We start from the raw sequence: 18,624 nt of genomic DNA, 5'->3' as shown, positions 1-18,624 counted from the left end.
AGGAGGTCAATGAAATGACCTGTATTCAGAGAAATATAAATCATGTAAAAATGCAAAGATGGAGAACCAAGTTCTATATGCAGTTGGATTCTTCAGGACATAATAAATTGGACTGGCAATAAAATTTAAGTGTAGGCTTGGCAGTTCTGGAGAAATAGGCAGAAATGCAGATGGGGGTGCTGTCACGCCCCCATCTGGCCTAATGAGATGTCCTTTACAGGGTGGGCTAAGGGTCAGAGGACAAATGTACCAGTTAAATTTGATTTGGATTGGTCATCATTAAGCCAGTCAAATTGCTGCTTGATTTTGATTGGTCGATGGCGGCCACTGTTTCAGGACTCATGACTACCATTGTATGTGACTGACCTCAGGCTGCGTCCTAGTACATACCTTCCAAATTTCAGTTCGATTGGCCAAGGCAGTCAGAAGATATTGGTAGTTTTTCATTGTAGCGCCCCCTATGGACGAAATGCAGCCCGCCCTGGAACGTGTCCCCAGAATGGTGTAGGGAGGTAGGATATCAAATTTGGTCAAGGTAGGCCAAGGCACGGCCAAGTTATAGCCATCAGACCAAAATGGGACAAATATGGACATTGTTTGGGCGTGGCAAATGGCCGTAGGACATAGCAAAGTCTGAAATTTGTGGATGATTCTTGATCAGCTCACAGTTCTGATTCGTTTGACACCTCAATTGTCTGACTTGGTAGGACAAGCTAGGACTTTAAGAGATAAGTAGTATTTGCAAAATATGCAAATTAGCAAAAAATCTAAGTAGGCGGAGCTTTATGGTCCCATTGACTTTTTGGTAGAGCATGGCCGTCTGTATCAGCAGAAACAAGAATTTCGACTGTAGGACAACCAGGACAGGAGATATCGACCGAAACGTGTTGGGGGGCGCTACGGCGCCCCCCTCTGGCTGAGTCGGACGGGTCGGACAACCTGAGTAGTGGGTAGGAATTCCAATCATCCGACCAAATTTGGTCAGCCTAGGACTTACGGTTTAGGCTGGGCATTCAGTTTTAGGGAAGAAAAATAATAAAAATAATAATAATCCTAACAAAAACAATAAGGTTCCATAGCACTACGTGCTTTGGACCCTTAATAATCCTAAGAAAAACAATAATGGTCCATAAGCATTTCATGCTTTGGACCCTTAATAATCCTAAGAAAAACAATAAGGTTCCATAGCATTTCATGCTTTGGACCCTTAATAATAATAATAATAATAATAATAATAATAATAATAAAAGAGAAAAATCCTAAGAAAAACAATAATGGTCCATAAGCATTTCATGCTTTGGACCCTTAATAATCCTAAGAAAAACAATAATGGTCCATAAGCATTTCATGCTTTGGACCCTTAATAATAATAATAATCCTAAGAAAAACAATAAGGTTCCATAAGCATTTCATGCTTTGGACCCTTAATAAAAAGTGGCTGGTGTTACCCTAACCCCAAACGGTGGAACTGCACATGCGCAAAAAGACTCGATAGTACGTCACGATAGGTAGCTAAACTCGTCAGAACACTGGCGTTCTAGGAGCTAGAAAGCATTGCGTCAAAACTGTCACATACGTCATTGCTCCTTCCTTTATATACTCTGTCTCTCTGGACGCGGACGGAATAATTCTTTCTTTCTTCTTATTTGATTTCGTTGACCAGAGGATATTTGCAATGACTATCGAGACTGATACATATTTGCCTACGAGCAAAACGCCAAAAATGGATGATCCGGACTACAGTGAGTATACCCGTCTGAAGACATAGCTATTAAACGGCATAGGCAGAAACCCACGGGATACCCCACCATCTAGCTAGATACAGACATATTGTCGGAGCGCCTTATTTCGCTATGTCGGAAACATGCGTGTGACTAAGCCACGCTCCTCAAAGCACAATGACAGCGGGACTAAAGATAACCATGCGCCTAGACACACCCATTTTCGGCTCAACACAATTTGTGGAGCACCGAGCTATTAGACCAGCAGTCACTAACAGGCGGACCGCGGTCCGGGTCCGGACCCAGAAGCTGTCCCATACGGACCCGGACCGACAGCCAAAACATTTACTTATTATTTAAAACCTGACGGGGCGCTTTTATTTTAACCGGCACAGCGTTTGTAGTCTTTTCGGTAGTGGTTTATCAGTAGAACCGAAGTTTCCCACGCCAATGAACGTCAAACGCCTTTGACCGCCAAGCAAGACGTACAGTATAGTTCGGCGTATGCAGCCCTTTGTCTGCGCTTACTGTATGTGCCTTTCGTGTTAATAGCAGCAGCGAAGCTAACATCCGCAAACAAAAAGCGTAATGTTCCTAACAGAGTGGCTGCGCTCTCCTGAAATCGTAAAGCTGAAAAGTTTTCAAATACAATATGTATTATATAACACGTTGGATAAATAGACGTAGTTTATTGTTGATTTCATGTTCGTTGAAGTTTCTGCATTTTAACTTATGTATAAAGTAATGTTATCTGTTATATAAATAAACTCATGTGAAACAAAAAATGTACGTTTTCACGGTTGCCAAATCGCAAGCATCTGGCATGACACTCACGCTTTCAGACTCATGCTGGAAATCTTACGGCAAATCTATATTATTCTATTATAAAACCTAAAATTAGCTACGTCAAAAGTGTATTTACACGGTTAAATACAAAAGCAAACTATTTACAAGGTTTCTTTACAATGTAAAGAACTGTTACATTTGTGCAGACATCTCTAATTGAAAATCTCACTCCAGCCAGCTGGCCGAAGTTCTATGTCACGTGACAATAAATAATGTAAAAACGTTTTTGAATTGTACTTAATTAATTTGATTTGACAGTCAGGTACTGATTACATAGAATGTTGATGCAACTAATAGGCTACTTAAATATATATCACACTATTAAATGGTTAGACATTATGATCTTCCGGACCTTTGCTTCAAGAATTTTTCTCTAACTGAACCTCTTTAAATTTTAGTTGAATACCCCTGTATTAGACTGTGGACCTTTTACTATATGTTATTGTTTTCTGTTTCGACTGTCCCGTTGACATGCTTACTACTTAGTACACAAGTACCGCATTGACGGCGAAATTGTTGTACTAATTAGACAATTGTTGCCTGTACTACGAAGCGGGGTTACTGGCTTATCAGGGTAACTTGTCGGATTTAAGGTAGTCTGGGCAAAAATGTAAGTGAACGCATAAGAAGTCCATTTAAACTGTGGTACCTTAAATCCGACAAGTTACCCCGATAAGCCAGTAACCCCGCTTCGTAGTACAGGCCACTGGTCACAAGCACTTGGTGTAAACGTAAATTGTTTAAACGCCGCTGTTTCATTACTAGGGGGCGGGGTCAGTCAGACGTCAGTGCAGCTCCACGTTAATGGTGCGGTCATCATGGCTTATAAATTCTTATTATTGTTCATCATTGTTCCGTCAATAACGGTAACATAAACAGTGGTAAGCACCAGGAGAACATCATTGGCTCTTGCATCGATCACGTTTCCTGTAACACCCTTTAGATTGTTTCCCCGAAGGGCAGCAAACCGAAAATTTCGGTGTGATTGGGCTGATCACGTGTGCATAGGGAGGGAATGCGGACCACGTGACCTCCTCCGCGAGCTAGGGCATCCAGCACCGCTTCGCAAATACGGTTATTTTATAGAATGAAGCAGCAAAAGTGGAACCTAATAACTGATTGATGTGTCGCTTATTATCCTAAAGAGGCATGTGGTCACGTAGCCTAGAACACAGCCTGTTACCCAGTGACTGTTTTAAAATGCCTGTGACTATGAAGCATCATAAGGTTTTGGAAACTTTGTAATGGAAAACCTTAGCCTAACGACATGATCTTACCTCACATTTTAGGGTTTTCTGGTTTTGATTTGTCATCGTTGAAAATGCTACATGTATTTAAACATTTTTATGCTTTTTATTGTTAATATCTTATTGTTACTCCAGTCTTCTGTAACTGCTCTTTGGGATCACATATATTCAGCATATGCTTTTGTCTGAAGTGAGGAGAGCTTGGGGTCAGAGCACTTGGGGCTAAGGGACTTGCTCAAGGGCTCAACAGTGTTACGATTACTCTGCCTGCCATGGGATTTGAACCAACAACCAAATGGGCAGAGATCCCCAACCTGCTGAGCTCCACACCCCCTGACGATCTCCTTTTTCTGTCTCCTGCAGTCCCTGTGGACCTGAGTCCGGAGATGCTCTCTGAACTGGAGGACATCCGGCGGTGGAAAAAAGCCTTTCTGCTGGACCTCAAGAGGCTGCTGGAGGAGCTGAGAGAGGCCATCAAGGAAGTTGAGGGCCTTAACTCCAGCACCAAGAGCAGTAAATCCTTAAAAAAGAATAGTCATGTTGCCACGGGAAGGAAGAAGTTCAACATGGACCCTAAGAAGGGTATCAAATTCTTAGTGGAAAATGATCTTCTCCGGCACACCCCTGAGGACATCGCCCAGTTCCTATTCAAGGGAGAGGGGCTGAACAAAACAGCCATTGGGGATAAGAACATAAGAACATAAGAATAAATCTAGGAAATTGCAACCTAGGTGGTTTAATAGGGACATAAAGTATAAAGTAAGGAGGAAAAGGGCTTTGTTCCAGAGATGGAAAATAACTGATGATGACATAATAAAGCAAGAGTATCTAAATCTACAGGCTGAATTAAAAAATGACATTAGACGAGCTAAAAGGAATGTCGAAAGGAAGATCGCATTGGAGGCTAAGGATGACGTTAAAAGTTTCTTCCAGTATTTTAACTCTAAAAGAGCTCTAAAAGCTGAAATTACTAATCTGCAGGATAGTAAGGGTCTTATAATTGAAAACGACATTGACATAGTAAATGAGTTCAATGATAGTTTTGCACGGGTATTCACTGTCGAGGACACTAGTAACTTACCAGTTCTTATTACTAATTCAACATCGTCTATAACTAATATATATATAACTGAAGCTGATGTTTTGCAAAGCCTAGCTAAGCTCAAAATAAATAAATCACAGGGCCCTGATGGCATCTTACCTATAGTGTTAAAAGAGATGAGGGATATTATTTGCCGACCCTTAACATTACTGTTTCAAAAATCCTTATCTGAAGGTGTGGTACCTTCTGATTGGAAGCATGCCAACATAACGCCCATTTTCAAAAAAGGGGATAGAAGTAATTTGTCAAACTATAGGCCAATCAGTCTAACTTGTATAACTGGTAAAGTTATGGAGGCTATAATCAAAGAGAAAATGGTAGATTACCTGGACTCAAATAACATTTTGAGGGATAGCCAGCATGGATTTAGGAGAGGTAGATCCTGTTTAACAAATCTGTTGGAGTTTTTTGAGGAAGCTACTCAGGAAGTTGATGATAAGAAGGCCTATGATGTCATCTATTTAGATTTCCAAAAGGCTTTTGATGTTGTTCCCCACAAGAGGCTCTCACTTAAACTCAAAGCGACAGGTATTTTAGGAACTGTAGCGACTTGGATTGATAACTGGTTAACGGATAGGAAGCAGCGAGTAGTTATAAGAGGCTCGATGTCACAGTGGGCCTGCGTTCATAGTGGGGTACCGCAGGGTTCAATTTTAGGACCACTTTTGTTCCTAATTTACATAAATGATATAGACACCAATATATACAGTAAACTGGTGAAATTTGCAGATGACACCAAGGTGGGTGGTGTAGCAGATACTGAACTAGCGGCTCAGCAGCTACAGCGGGATCTTAATTTAATTAGTGACTGGGCTGACACCTGGCAGATGAAATTTAACATAGACAAATGTAAGGTACTCCATGTAGGGAGCAGAAATATAAAGTACAGGTATTTTATGGGACCTACTGAAATAAAGGTAGCTGATTATGAGAAAGACCTTGGTGTGTATGTTGATGCTTCCATGTCTCATTCTCGCCAGTGTGGGGAAGCAATAAAAAAGGCCAATAGGATGTTGGGGTACATCTCCAGGTGTGTGGAGTTTAAGTCAAGGGAGGTAATGCTAAGATTATACAATTCCTTGGTGAGACCTCACCTAGAATATTGTGTACAGGTTTGGTCACCATATCTTAAAAAGGACATAGCGGCCTTAGAAAAGGTGCAGCGTAGGGCCACAAGAATGATTCCTGGTCTTAGAGGAATGTCATACGAGGAAAGGTTATTTGAGCTAAATCTGTTCAGCCTCAAGCAAAGGAGACTGAGGGGGGACATGATCCAGGTCTATAAGATTCTAACAGGTTTGGATGCTGTTCAACCGAATAGTTACTTCAGCATTAGTTCAAATACAAGAACTCGTGGCCATAGGTGGAAATTAGCGGGAGAACATTTCAAACTGGATTTAAGGAAGCACTTCTTTACACAGCGTGTAGTCAGAGTATGGAATAGTCTTCCTGATAACGTAGTGCAAGCTGAATCCTTGGGTTCCTTTAAATCAGAGCTAGATAAGATTTTAACAACTCTGAGCTATTAGTTAAGTTCTCCCCAAGCGAGCTCGATGGGCCGAATGGCCTCCTCTCGTTTGTATAGTTCTTATGTTCTTATGTTCTTTATTACTTTGGACGCAGTACGGATAAGGAACCCAGGGGGATCATTCCGCTGGAAAACCTGAGCATCCGTGAGGTGAAGGATTCCAGGAAGCCTAACTGCTTTGAACTTTACATCCCCAACAACTGCGGACAGCGGATGAAAGCCTGCAAGAGAGAGGCGGACGGCCGCGTGGTGGAAGGACATCACACGGTGTACCGCTTCTCGACGCCAAGCCCTGAAGAGAAGGACAAGTGGATACGCAGCATCACTGCTGCTGTGAGCGTGGACCCTTTTTATGAGATGCTGGCAGCAAAAAAGAAACAGATCTCTTAAAACAGGGGTGTCAAACTCATTTTCACCCCGGGCCACATCAGCATTATGGTTGTCCTCAAAGGGCCAGGAACTGTAAGACTGTATAAATGTAAATATTCTTTGTGTACAAATATATATAGACCTTGTGATTACAAGCATATTTTACATGAACATGAAAATAAATATATGTTAGTATATTTTGTCATTTTTGTTGCTAATTTTTTTGTTTGCTAATTTTGTTAGCAAGCGGTAAAAGTCCTTGATTGCAGCATCCTGGACCTTTGCTCTCAGACCACTGTTGCTTTGAAGCTCTATTAACTCCATCTGAAGGACATGAGGCACACTGTCAATGTCGATGATAATGGCAAAAATGTCAAAGTCTGAGTGCTACATTCTAAAGTCAGAGAACCGTCGATCAGATTCACTAATTAACTGGTTAACTTTGGTAGCCAACTTATTATTGAATAAATAATAATTAAATGCAAAGACAGTTATCTAACAATATGTCAAAGATTATTTACATTTATCTACATATTTGTACACTTGAATAAATAAAAATTAAATGCAAAGACAGTTATCTAACAATATGTCAAAGATTATTTACATTTATCTACATATTTGTACACTTGAATAAATAAAAATTAAATGCAAAGACAGTTATCTAACAACATGTCAAAGAATATTGAGGCTGAGATGCTCTGACAGATAGGAAAGTGGACAAGATTGTCCTGCTCCAGGTGGGACTTCCATCGGTGAAGTTTACGCTGAAAAGCTGTGATCATGTCCGACATCTGTGTAATGACTTGTTTGCGTCCCTGCAGCCTCAGATTCAGTTGGGCAAGATGTTCCGTTATGTCACACAACATAGCAAAATCACACAGCCAGTTTGGGTCTGACAGTTCGGGCGAGGGTTTTCCTTTACTTTTCATAAAAAGAGCAATTTCTTCCTTAAGCTCAAAAAATTGTGCAGCACAGAAGACAAACCGGTTTTTCTCCTTGATGCATGAACATGTATTCACTTTCCCTCCGCATCAATTTTTCTCTTCTTAGACATTTGAGGATATTTGTAGATTTATTTCAACCCCGTCACTTGTTAGAAAACAGTTTTAGGTAAAAGCTAACAATACAATTTAGCAGCAGGGTGTGTTCATTTCGCAGATTTAAAAAACCGACTTGCATTGTGGGAGATGTAGTTTACCATCACTGTGACTTCCCCCCCAGAAAATCAAATGCCTTTTAAGTTCTCCCGGGCCACATAAAATTACACGGCGGGCCGGATTTGGCCCGCGGGCCTTGAGTTTGACACGTGTCTTAAAAGAAGACAGAAGAGCAACTGTAAATTCAGCCTGCGGTCCCACGCACACCCATCCCTCCCGACTTTTTTAGATATTGTCATTTTCAAATCTATATAAATGTAAATGTTATTAAAGAAGAATAGCAACAGGATAAAATTTAATTTTAGACACTGCTCACTGGTGAGTTGTACTACTTTTAGAGCAGGTCCGCGGGCGACTCATGTGGTCCTTGGGGGCATCCTGGTGCCCATGGGCACCATGTTGGTGAAACCTGTTCTAAATGGTCAGTAGGGTTTGCAAACTACACCAATGCTTCTGATGTAGCTACATTTAGGCTTATAGTGGAATAATATAGATTTGCTGTAAGATTCCTTGCGTGAGCGTCTGAACGCGTGAATGTCACGCCAGATGCGTGGGAGTTGGCAGCCCTGCTTTCCGTGTGCATCTATCTCTGATTTTAGGTGGCTAGCGATTCAGTATTACTCAGGATTAGGAGCCACTTGCATTGATAATAATTAAGTTCTTTTTCCCCTTGCAGTCCGCTGCTGTGAAACATTATGAAATCAGCCCAAAAATCCGCAACCCACGACCTCCTAATATTTACCTGAAACTATGTTTTCAAAATAACACAATTGGGCAGGAAAACCGCGGACCTGGTATCTCTGCTGAGCATTGAAAATCAGCGTGCAAAGGGTCTTAATTTGCATATGTTTGTGAAACATCCCGCTGCACAGCACAACAAAGAAAAACGACCGGTCAGTGACAATGAAAAGTACAATCAGCATTGTTTTAACCATGAGAGTCAAAATGCTTAGATAAATTGTAATAGTTTTTCAGTGTAAATATCGGCTCCACAATTCTGAATGATAGTCGGTTTCTCATTGGACGTCCATGCCATCCTGCCAAAAACTTAAGACTTAAGTATCTTGAGTATTATTTCAACATAAACAAACTTAGCTTGGGTGCTTCATATTATAAACTAAATATAAATTATGGCAACTTGCAAAACTATTAAGCAAAATGCAACGGATTTGTTGTTCATTTACGTAATTATATATGTTATGATGCTTTTTAGTTCCACAGTACATGCGGATATTCAAATCCAAGTATGCACTCTTAAGATTTCTCGTTCGGTGCCTATTGTTGAAATTTCAGCCAGAGACTAGCTTCTGATATGAAAAGAATGTTTTAATTTTTTTTGGCCATGGAATAGTTTTTCAGTGCTGCATGCAGTTTCTCTTTATTGTTTGAATAGGGCACACGTGCACATTGTGGCAGTTGTGATGTTCTCACATATGAGAAAATACACGGACAAGTTTTATTAAACAAAACGATAGCCTTTACTCCCCGTACTCCGGTCAATTTCACACATAGGCCTACTGCTGCATCTCACTTCGCCAACTTCCGCTTCCGTGCGCCTGAAGAGGATCTGGCTGCAGAACACTGGAAAGAGGTCCAACTGCAGATCTCCACAGCTCAAGGGGACCACCAAAGAACAGATGAAGTGGAACCGGTAACCAAGGGACTTGCCAATGGCTGGTACTCACTACTGTTTTGTCCCACATATACTACAATAAAAACAGCTGTACTGGCTAAATAATGAGCATACAAAGAGAAAAAAAATGAGATGGATAAGAATACAAAAGTCATTCAAAAAAGAACAACAACGACCGAAGAGTCATTCACACTGAATGTCTCTGCTCTCAGGTCGATGATCCTGCCAACTGCGTCAAGACTGTGACAGAGCGGACTGCAAAACTGTACGTAGACTCAGTGGACAGCTGACTACGCCACCCTAGGAATTTCATCCAGCTTTCCATTGAGACTACAGTTTTGCAGTCTGTTCTGCCATACAATGTATTAAAAAGTGCAGTGTTATGCACTGTGTGCAAAATTATTAGGGAAGTGTGTATTTCACTTGTACCTTCTCATCTGACCAATACTTTGAGTGCAGATGAATCACAACACAGCAAGAGCTGACAGAAACTGAACACAACAAGAGCTGACAGATTATTTAGGGACTAAAAGAAGGAGAAAAATTAAGACTTTCTTCATGGGATCAATAACATATATTTTTTGTTTGCCACGGTCCTGTTAATAATTAAAATCTAAGCTTAAATCCTGTACTTTTACAGTTTGGCTTGAATGTAATGTAATCAAACATAACAGCTGATTCTATGCAGGTGACAGCAGCACAGAGGGTCCAAGAGATCAATGGCCGATTACTGCATAGGAATCAAATCTGCAATCAGCCAATTACTACATACATACCTTTATATTACGGTCAAGCGGACAGTCAGAGCAGTTTCCATAGAAACAACGTAAACAATCTTTACCGTTTAAAACACAACAAACTCTCCGAGTGACAATGGCGCAGAGGTGAGTAGAATGTTATCTCTCCAAAATATCTTTTTTATTCTTCAACTGATGTTGAGCTACTTTGATTATTTAGCCTTTTATACTATATTTAACATATGAAATGTCTATAATACGGTAAACTTATTGCATATTTTAACATAATTTAAAGTACAGTGGTCTTTATTATCAGTGGGGTTGCTAATATTTAAATAATGACAGACTATTTGGTTAGTAAATTCATCTCAAACATGCTAGTTTAGTAGGGCTTCCCAACCTTTCGATGTCCCGGGATCGGTTTCCGTCGTAGAAAAATGCCAGGGATCGGTAAGACGGCGGTATAATTTGCCGGGGTTCCCACGCCGAGCGACGGGAGATTGCCAGTGTATACGGACATGCGGGGCTAATCGCGTATTTCCGTGCATCAATACGGGCGGATTTCTTTCCAAAACCGCGCGATCCCATAATAAACGGGACGGCTGGCACCTCTACCCCCACTTCTCCGCCGCCCGGTGGAATTCTGAGCGCGGACGGTATCGGAACCCTGACCGGAAGTTGGGACCCCCTACTGTACAGGATGGTAAATTGTTGAAACAATTTGGGGCATTGCTTTTGGAGTAGGCTATACATTCTTCAGGCTTATCATGATGTCTATTTACAATGTTACACAAAATTAACACTTTCAAATACTCTTAGTTTCATCAGCGTTAACTCAGTTCTCGGTAGTATTCATCTGGGCATTCAATGGGTTGTATTAAGTTACATGCGTATTACGTCACGATTTGTGCGTAGCGGCCATTTTACCAGGTAATGTCAGATTCGTCCGTCGCACAGTTGCATAAAGTTCTGTATTTCTTTTCTATGTTAAAGAAAGTTTCGTATAAACTAAATGTATAACGAGTGCTCAGGACTATGAAAAGCTGTATTTTGTTCAGGCAAATGGGACAGGCATTTCTTCGTATCATTTGAAGAAAGTAATCTACCACACACTTAGCCATAAAGTGTAACTGCAGGCGCACCGTAACGCTTTCTTAAATTATCATAATGCGTGAATTCCCAGCTTTGCCTTTCAGTAGGGTGCCAACATAAACTCAAAGAAACTGTTATTTAGATATATACTCAAAAATACAAACGGGACCAGCAACTGCGACGCAGATGATATGCAACGTCAAGTTCACCAGTCGGTTCTCCCTTTTACACAAGCTCAGTGGCTATAAGACTCCCAAGTTTAGATCATAGAAATTAACTTTGTCCTTAGGAACAAAGCTAGCTAGCCAGATTTATCGCTAATGAAGGTTTCCATATATGACACACCAAAAGATGCCACTGCCTGAGCATGTCTGTTGAAAAGAACTTAATTTAGAATGCCACTAGCCTTAGGAGGCTAGCGAGTTCATTTACAAGTTCTACAGCACACAACTGCTGTTTGCTAATCGTCCTATACTGACATTCAGTCAGCAATATATGCCTATTTTACTGCATATATTAATAGGTAATTTGAGCCGATCATCAAAGCAGTTTCTTTCCTTGGAATAATGCGAAGGATGGCGATAGGCTGTATTTAAAAGTCTGTAAGCCTAGCAATGAACGTTCTTAAAATGGCATTTTATTTTAAGTATTTTAAATACATAGAATACAATCTCTCAATCTATTTTGTTACAAATTAGCCTACATCGGATTTTTTCCTTCCAGCAAAATATAAATTACAAAATGCTCAAAATTAAATGAATATGCATTTTTAATGCATTTAACTGAAATGCGGCCCATTCTCAGAACCAAGGGCGTAGATTTGCTCTGGACATTAGTGGGGACCTATGACTCCATCCCCCCCCCCATCCCCTGCCCCACCCACCAACCCCGCCACCCCAACTCCGTCCACGGAATGCATGTTTTTTTAATATGCTGCAAAATGCAAAATCACTTTACATTAATACTAGCAATGCTTCGATTGATATTAATCCACTCGAAATGCAATTCATTAAGTTAAATTAAAAAGTAAATAGTGAGTAAAGTTTTTTTGGGGGCTGGACAATGCCTTTAATAGGCCTCACCTTTGACCCTAACTCTTCCCCTCTGACTGCACTAGTACCTGACAGGATTGTCACCTGATGAAATAGCGTGACAAAAAAGTGAGACATGTCAGTTCAAAACTTTTGCCAAAAACACTAATGAATCACTTACATCCTCAGCCTATCACTCCTCATAATGTTAAATATTAGTATAATCAACATGTATAATACACACACACATATTATATGTCATATATAATCAACATTCAGATTCACCTCCTGTGACCTTGCCTCTTCACCTAAACTACAACATGGCTGATCTGCTTCTGTCCCCTAATAAAAAAACATTGAGGGATTCCTTATGAGCATTGACAGAGAATGCCTCAGCCTATTATTGGTAACAATGTTAAATCTTAGGACAACTAGGTATAATAATATCAAGTCATCGTTCAACATCACCTGTGACCCCTTCTCTCCATCACTGTCTGATACACAGCACAGTTGTTTAGATTCTGTCACCTGACAAAACAGGATAAACACATGCCATTTAAACAGCAATCATTTTATTTCACTTTTTCTGAGTCTTAGTGTGCAAATCTCGAATCAAATCATTGTTTGCCAAGTCAGTGAATGCATTTTAAAAACTATTTGTGCGAAGTGTATTGTCTATTGGTGAACTGTCAATAAAATTCTAGCCATGGCAATATTAGTATGTAGCATATCAATTTCTTTCACAAGACTGATTTCTGACAAATAGTAGTCATTAGATTAGGAGAACTGACAGGGATCATATTTATACTTTTACATTTAGCTGTTTAATCTGCTGTTAGTTTTAAGTCCGTATTCACAGACTATAGCCTGCCCTGCTATAATGAATGTGCGTCAAAGCGGTAAAAAAAAAACCCCACTAGCATTAACGTTAATTGTTGTCGTTACTTTGATGGACTTTGATGGATTCACTAGCGAACTTGAAGTGACTTACACTTTTCTTTGAAAAAAAGCTCCTTATGTCCAGCTTCTTTTTTTTTTGCTGCCGCCATCCTCACATGTGTCACCCAACACACCTTCTTGCACGGGGAAAAAAATCCACTGCATTTGGCGCTGCTTGTATCTGAACGCAGCCACAGCCTCTCACATGATAGCAGGGAAATGCACAGCCAATCAAAATGTTCATATGTGTTTTGGGGGCGGGAGGACTCAAGGAGAGAACGTGATTTATCCCTTTCTGCGTGTCTAGGTTAATGTTGACAGCACGATTGTTTTTTTTTTTTAAGTGGATTAAATTATTGGTGGGGACATTTCAATGGTCGGAGGATATTGGTGGGGACACATCCCCTCCGTCCACCCTAAATCTACGCCCCTGCTCAGAACACAGAACATGCCACTTCTTGACAGTATCGTCGTTCAAGTTCTTTCGATCGATGGATCTTAGCCAAGTTTTCTGTAGCCTTTCCGGCAGCTCTTCTGTCTCTTTGCCTTGATTTGTACGATTTGAAGGTATACAGAAGAATCTTAGATTCTGAAGAAATGTCAGCTCTTTGTTCGCTTTATTATCATTGTAAAACACTGGTGAACTATCTGTCATTTATTCCCCAGAGAGCGGATTCAGAGAGCTGTTCCATGGACCGACACCCACCACTGGGAAGCCTGGAACCTGTGGGACGAGGTGATCGACTGGGGAGAAGGTACAGTATGGAGGAGTTCTCACCAGTGACACCCCCCACTGTCCAGGCTGGGGGGGTTAAGGGGGGATTTGTGATGGAGGGGACAGAGGCTGATATCAGTATGATGAATATGCTAAATGGAGAGGAGAATGTATGTGAGGGGGGAGTGACTGTGGAGGAGGTTAAGGCAGGAGGAGAGAAAAGTTCTGGAAATTCTGTAGAATATATGGTGTCACAAGGAGGCAGAACGCGGCTAGAACCCATCCAGGAGGAAGAACTTGAGGAAGAGGATGAAACAGATGAGGCACTTCAGGAGGCAGAAGACACTGATGCTGCCATAGTGGACCGATGGCAATGCATGGCGGCATATGTAGCCAGAATATGGCTGCAGGCTTTACAGGAAGATGGACCTGAAGAAGATGAAGACACTGATGTGATATTCCAGGAGGCAGAAGATGCTGATGCTACCACAGTGGTCAGGTTTCAATGTATGGTGGCATCTGAAGACAGATCACAGCTAGTGACTATACCAGAAGAAGGACCTGAGGAGGAGGACGACACTGACGTGATGAAGACAGATAAAATAAAAGAAGATGCTGATGCTGCCAAGACGATCTACAGTGAAGAAGAAGGACCATTCAGTGTGAATACCGAAGATCTTTCTGGAGATAATACTGAGAAGAGCCAGGAGAAGAAGAAGAAGAAGATAAAATGGCGCATCTTCTGCTGTCTCCTGCCTTTTGGAAAATGTCGAAAGAGGAAGTAATTAAAAGGCCGGGTGTTAATTCAGTCTTAGAAATGTTAATGCATACAGTAATCACAGTGTATGTAGGAGGGAACACCGGTGCAGGCAGGCAGGAGGGGGAAGCCGCGGCAGGCGGAGGCGCAGCCGGAGCCGGAGAAGGCGCCGTCCGACGCCAAGCTGGAGCAGGGCGGCCCGGAGGCGGCCGACACGGCGCCGGAGCCGGGACCGAGGACCGGCACCGAGGCACCGGGGGGGGGACCCGGAGGGGACCGCCGACCCAGAGCCGGAGGACCTGCAGGCAGCCACCGAGCGACAGCCAGGGGCCGAACGGGCGAGCCAGGGGGCAGGGCGGGCGGGACCCGGGCCCGATGCCTGTGTCCCCTTCCCTTGCGGGACACTGAAAGGCAGGGTCCCGAGGGGTGTCGGTCACGGTGGGGTAAGAGAGAAAGAGTCATGAGGGAGGTCAGTGCAGGGAGGACAGGAGTCAGGGTCTCTAAAGAGGCAGCCGGCGTGGCTGCAGGCGGGGCAGCCAGAGCCGCGGGCGTGGCCGCAGGCTGGACGGGCTGGATAGGCAGGACGGGCGAGCTGGGCAGGACGGGAGAGGCGGCCTCAGGCAGGACCGCGGGCAGAGCGGCGGCCTCAGGCAGGGCCGCAGGTGTGTGGCCAGCAGGGGGCGCCTTGGCAGGCACTGCCATCACTTGGCCAGCAGGGGGCGCCTCGGCGGGCGCCGCCGACACGTGGCCAGCAGGGGGCGCCTTGGTGGGCGCCGCCGTCACGTGGTCAGCAGGGGGCGCCTCGGCGGGCGCCTCGGGCGTGCGGCCAGCAGGGGGCGCCTCGACGGGCGCTGCCATCACGTGGCCAGCAGGGGGCGCCTTGGTGGGCGCTGCCATCACTTGGCCAGCAGGGGGCGCCTCGGCGGGCGCCACCGACACGTGGCCAGCAGGGGACGCCTCTGCAGGCACCTCGGGTGTGCGGCCAGCAGGGGGCGCCTCGGCGGGTGCCGCAGGCAGAGCGGTGGCAGCTGCAGGGACTGCAGGCAGAAAAGGTGGGTCAGGCGGGACAGGCAGGACAGGTGGGTCAGGCAAGACAGGCGGTGCCGCTGGCAAAGCGGCGGCAGCAGCAGGCGGTGCTGGCAGGTCCGGAGCTGTCCCTTTAAGGGCTCTGGGGATCCGCGGAATGCATTCTCTCACGGCGTGTATTCCCCCTTACCCCAGACGCTCCGGCCGATAATGGTACGCCTCCAATGGAGGCGGCTTCTCCAGGTGGCAGCTCACCAGGTGGGCAGCGGCGGAGTCCTCCTAGGCGGGCTCACTGGCGAACTCCCCAGCAGGTAGCAGAGAGCAGGCTCCCAGGAAGAGCGTCGGGGCGGCTTCCTCTCCTTTTCCCCTACGCCTCTTCTTCTTTTTCCGGCTGGGGCAGGTCGGTGGAGGACACCCAACCCCTATTATGACATAACGGTAAACCAATGGACAAATATGACATGGCAGGTAAGACAGACATGACATGACGTTGTAAGACAGTGCAGATTGACGTAGACAGACAAGACAGGACAAGACAATGCAAAGCCACACAGTCACTAGGATATTTAGAGGTTTTCTGTGAAGGTGTGAGAGCTTATGAGATGCAGCAGTTAGGCTATGATTGCATTGGGGAGCTGTAGTGCCAATGTGTGTGTCTGTGTGTGTGTATGAGAGTAATTATGTGTGTCGTTCCGTGTGTTTAGTTTACAGGCAAGTCCAGTGCGGTGGTAAATGAGCCCCAAACTTTTTTGAAGTGTGGGGTTTGGTGCTGCATGGTCATAAATTCCATGGATGTGTATTCTTTGAGTAGGTGCTTTTACATTTAAGAAGAGACTATTTGGAGGTACTGGCGTTTTTGTTCTTTCCCAATGTCATTCTTTTGCACTTATTGTTGAAAGTCGACAAATGTGTTATTCTTGAAAACATGGTGAAGGTGTTTCATACCCTTTTGTTTCCAGGTACTAAAAAAGTGGAGTTTTGTTGATTGGAAAGTCCGGGTTGTTCAAAATTGGATTGTATTTACAAGGTTTTCTTGTTAATTTGAAGATTTTGTTGATTTGCCACCAGGCTGTTAAAGTTGTTGAAGTGACCATTGCAAAAGCCGTTATGGTGTTTTACGGAGGTATTTAGAAATGGTAAATCAGAGATTGATATTTCTTTACATACTGACTGTTCTGTTTCTAACCGTAAATTGTTCTGTTGGTTTGGGTGAATTCAGTTGTTGATATACTGTAGCTGATTTGCTAGATAGTGATTTTGAAAATTTGAGGCTTCTAGTCCACCTTGATTTTTGTGATTCTATAATGTTGCCAGATTGATTCAAGGTGTTAAAATAAATGTAGTTATTATGGAATTTAATGAACCATTTTGTTGTGGGTTAAGTTGGGATCATTGTAAAAAGGTAATTGATTTTTGGTAATATGATCATTTTTATAGTTGCTTTTCTCCCGACTAATGAGAGATGTATAGTAGGTTTTCCATTGGTTTAAATCATCTTCAGTTTTTTAAATAATGGGATGAAATTCAGGTGGAGTAATTCTGAGAGGCTCGTGTGAGGTGGGGTAGGAGGTTTCTGAACCATGTGTTTGGCCTAATGCACTTGTGTATTGCACTTGTGTGCTAAAAATGAAATAAGCTTAAAAATTGCACATAAAATATTTAAAATGTACATGTCTACAGTCAGGGAAAAAATTATTTGAACCCATGCTGATTTTGTAAGTTTGCCCACTAACAAAGAAATGAATCATTTGACTCTCCCTGCCGGCCCCTGGAGGATGGGCTCCCCCTTTGAGTCTGGTCCCTCCCAAGGTTTCTTCCTTCTAGGGAGTTTTTCCTTGCCACTGTCGCCTATGGCTTACTCACTGGGGGCTTTGGGTGGGGATGCTGTAAAGCGCTTGTGAAAATGCGCTATACAAAAATGAATTTGTTGTTTGTTGTTGTTGATCAGTCTATAATTTCAATGGTAGGTTTATTACTAAAGGACGTTTTGCAAAGGGATCAAATACTTATTTCATTCATGAAAATGTGAATTAATTGAACTTTTTTGAAATGCATTTTTCTGGATTTTCTCTCACTGTTCAAATAAACCCACCATTGCAATTATAGACTGATCATTTCTTTGTTAGTGGGCAAACTCATCCAACAGTCACAGCAGCTGCGGACGTCTGGAGAAAAGGAGAAACCCTGGTGTGCAACCTACATTTTGGAAACTTGGAAAATAAATTATCATCTCAGTACCATTTTATTGTTTGAAGTTTCATTATTTATAATTACATTTAGTATGGATTAAGGTAATTCCAGAATCAATAATGGTATGTTTTTAGCTGTGATTCCAGGTCTTTAATCTGCTTCAGGGGAGGACTAAACATATAGATGATTTTTATTATGTGAATAAATGTAAAGCTGTGTAAGTTAGACCAGCACATAGTTTAAGCAACCAGTATGAGCAGCAAACAGCAAATGTCCTCTGAATACTGTCCATGCCACTAAAAACTACACTACTACCTTAACAGATTCAAACTGAAATGGTCAAATGAAATCAGCCATGTTCATCAATCAGTGATCAATATAAGCTGATAGGTTTGCAATATCTTGAAGTCTAACAGCAGCATAAAACATATGCAATGCTGTGTTTATGAAAACAGGTTTAGTAAAATAACTGAATGCAGATTTTACCCAGTGCATAAGCTGGATGATATCAGAGAGGATGTAACAATTTCATGC

At 42.7% G+C, this 18,624-nt stretch overlaps 2 protein-coding genes across 2 annotated transcripts; both read left to right on the top strand.

The window, feature by feature from the left end:
- The first annotated feature begins 1,605 nt into the window (after positions 1-1,605).
- LOC140587622 (cytohesin-2-like) lies at positions 1,606-4,533 on the top strand. Its single transcript, XM_072709010.1, has 2 exons — positions 1,606-1,742; positions 4,178-4,533. The coding sequence occupies exons 1-2, from the start codon at positions 1,676-1,678 to the stop codon at positions 4,516-4,518; spliced, it is 408 nt and encodes a 135-aa protein (XP_072565111.1). The 5' UTR covers positions 1,606-1,675; the 3' UTR covers positions 4,519-4,533.
- A 6,725-nt stretch (positions 4,534-11,258) lies between these two features.
- Positions 11,259-18,145, top strand: LOC140587623 (uncharacterized). The gene is made up of 2 exons (XM_072709011.1): positions 11,259-11,270; positions 14,069-18,145. The coding sequence occupies exon 2, from the start codon at positions 14,093-14,095 to the stop codon at positions 14,900-14,902; it is 810 nt and encodes a 269-aa protein (XP_072565112.1). The 5' UTR covers positions 11,259-11,270; positions 14,069-14,092; the 3' UTR covers positions 14,903-18,145.
- Positions 18,146-18,624: the final 479 nt, after the last annotated feature.

This window comes from Paramormyrops kingsleyae, chromosome 2 (assembly GCF_048594095.1).
Source record: "Paramormyrops kingsleyae isolate MSU_618 chromosome 2, PKINGS_0.4, whole genome shotgun sequence".
Taxonomy (NCBI): Eukaryota; Metazoa; Chordata; class Actinopteri; order Osteoglossiformes; family Mormyridae; genus Paramormyrops; species Paramormyrops kingsleyae.
This window is presented reverse-complemented; position numbering and strand designations above follow the sequence as displayed.

What these genes read in the sequence shown, in the direction of transcription:
- LOC140587622 (XM_072709010.1), top strand. Translation starts at nt 1,676, where the DNA reads ATGACTATCGAGACTGATACATATTTGCCTACGAGCAAAACGCCAAAA. An exon ending in AATGGATGATCCGGACTACA is followed by an intron (nt 1,743 to 4,177) that starts GTGAGTATACCC and finishes TGTCTCCTGCAG; the next exon opens with TCCCTGTGGACCTGAGTCCG.
- LOC140587623 (XM_072709011.1), top strand. Translation starts at nt 14,093, where the DNA reads ATGGACCGACACCCACCACTGGGAAGCCTGGAACCTGTGGGACGAGGT.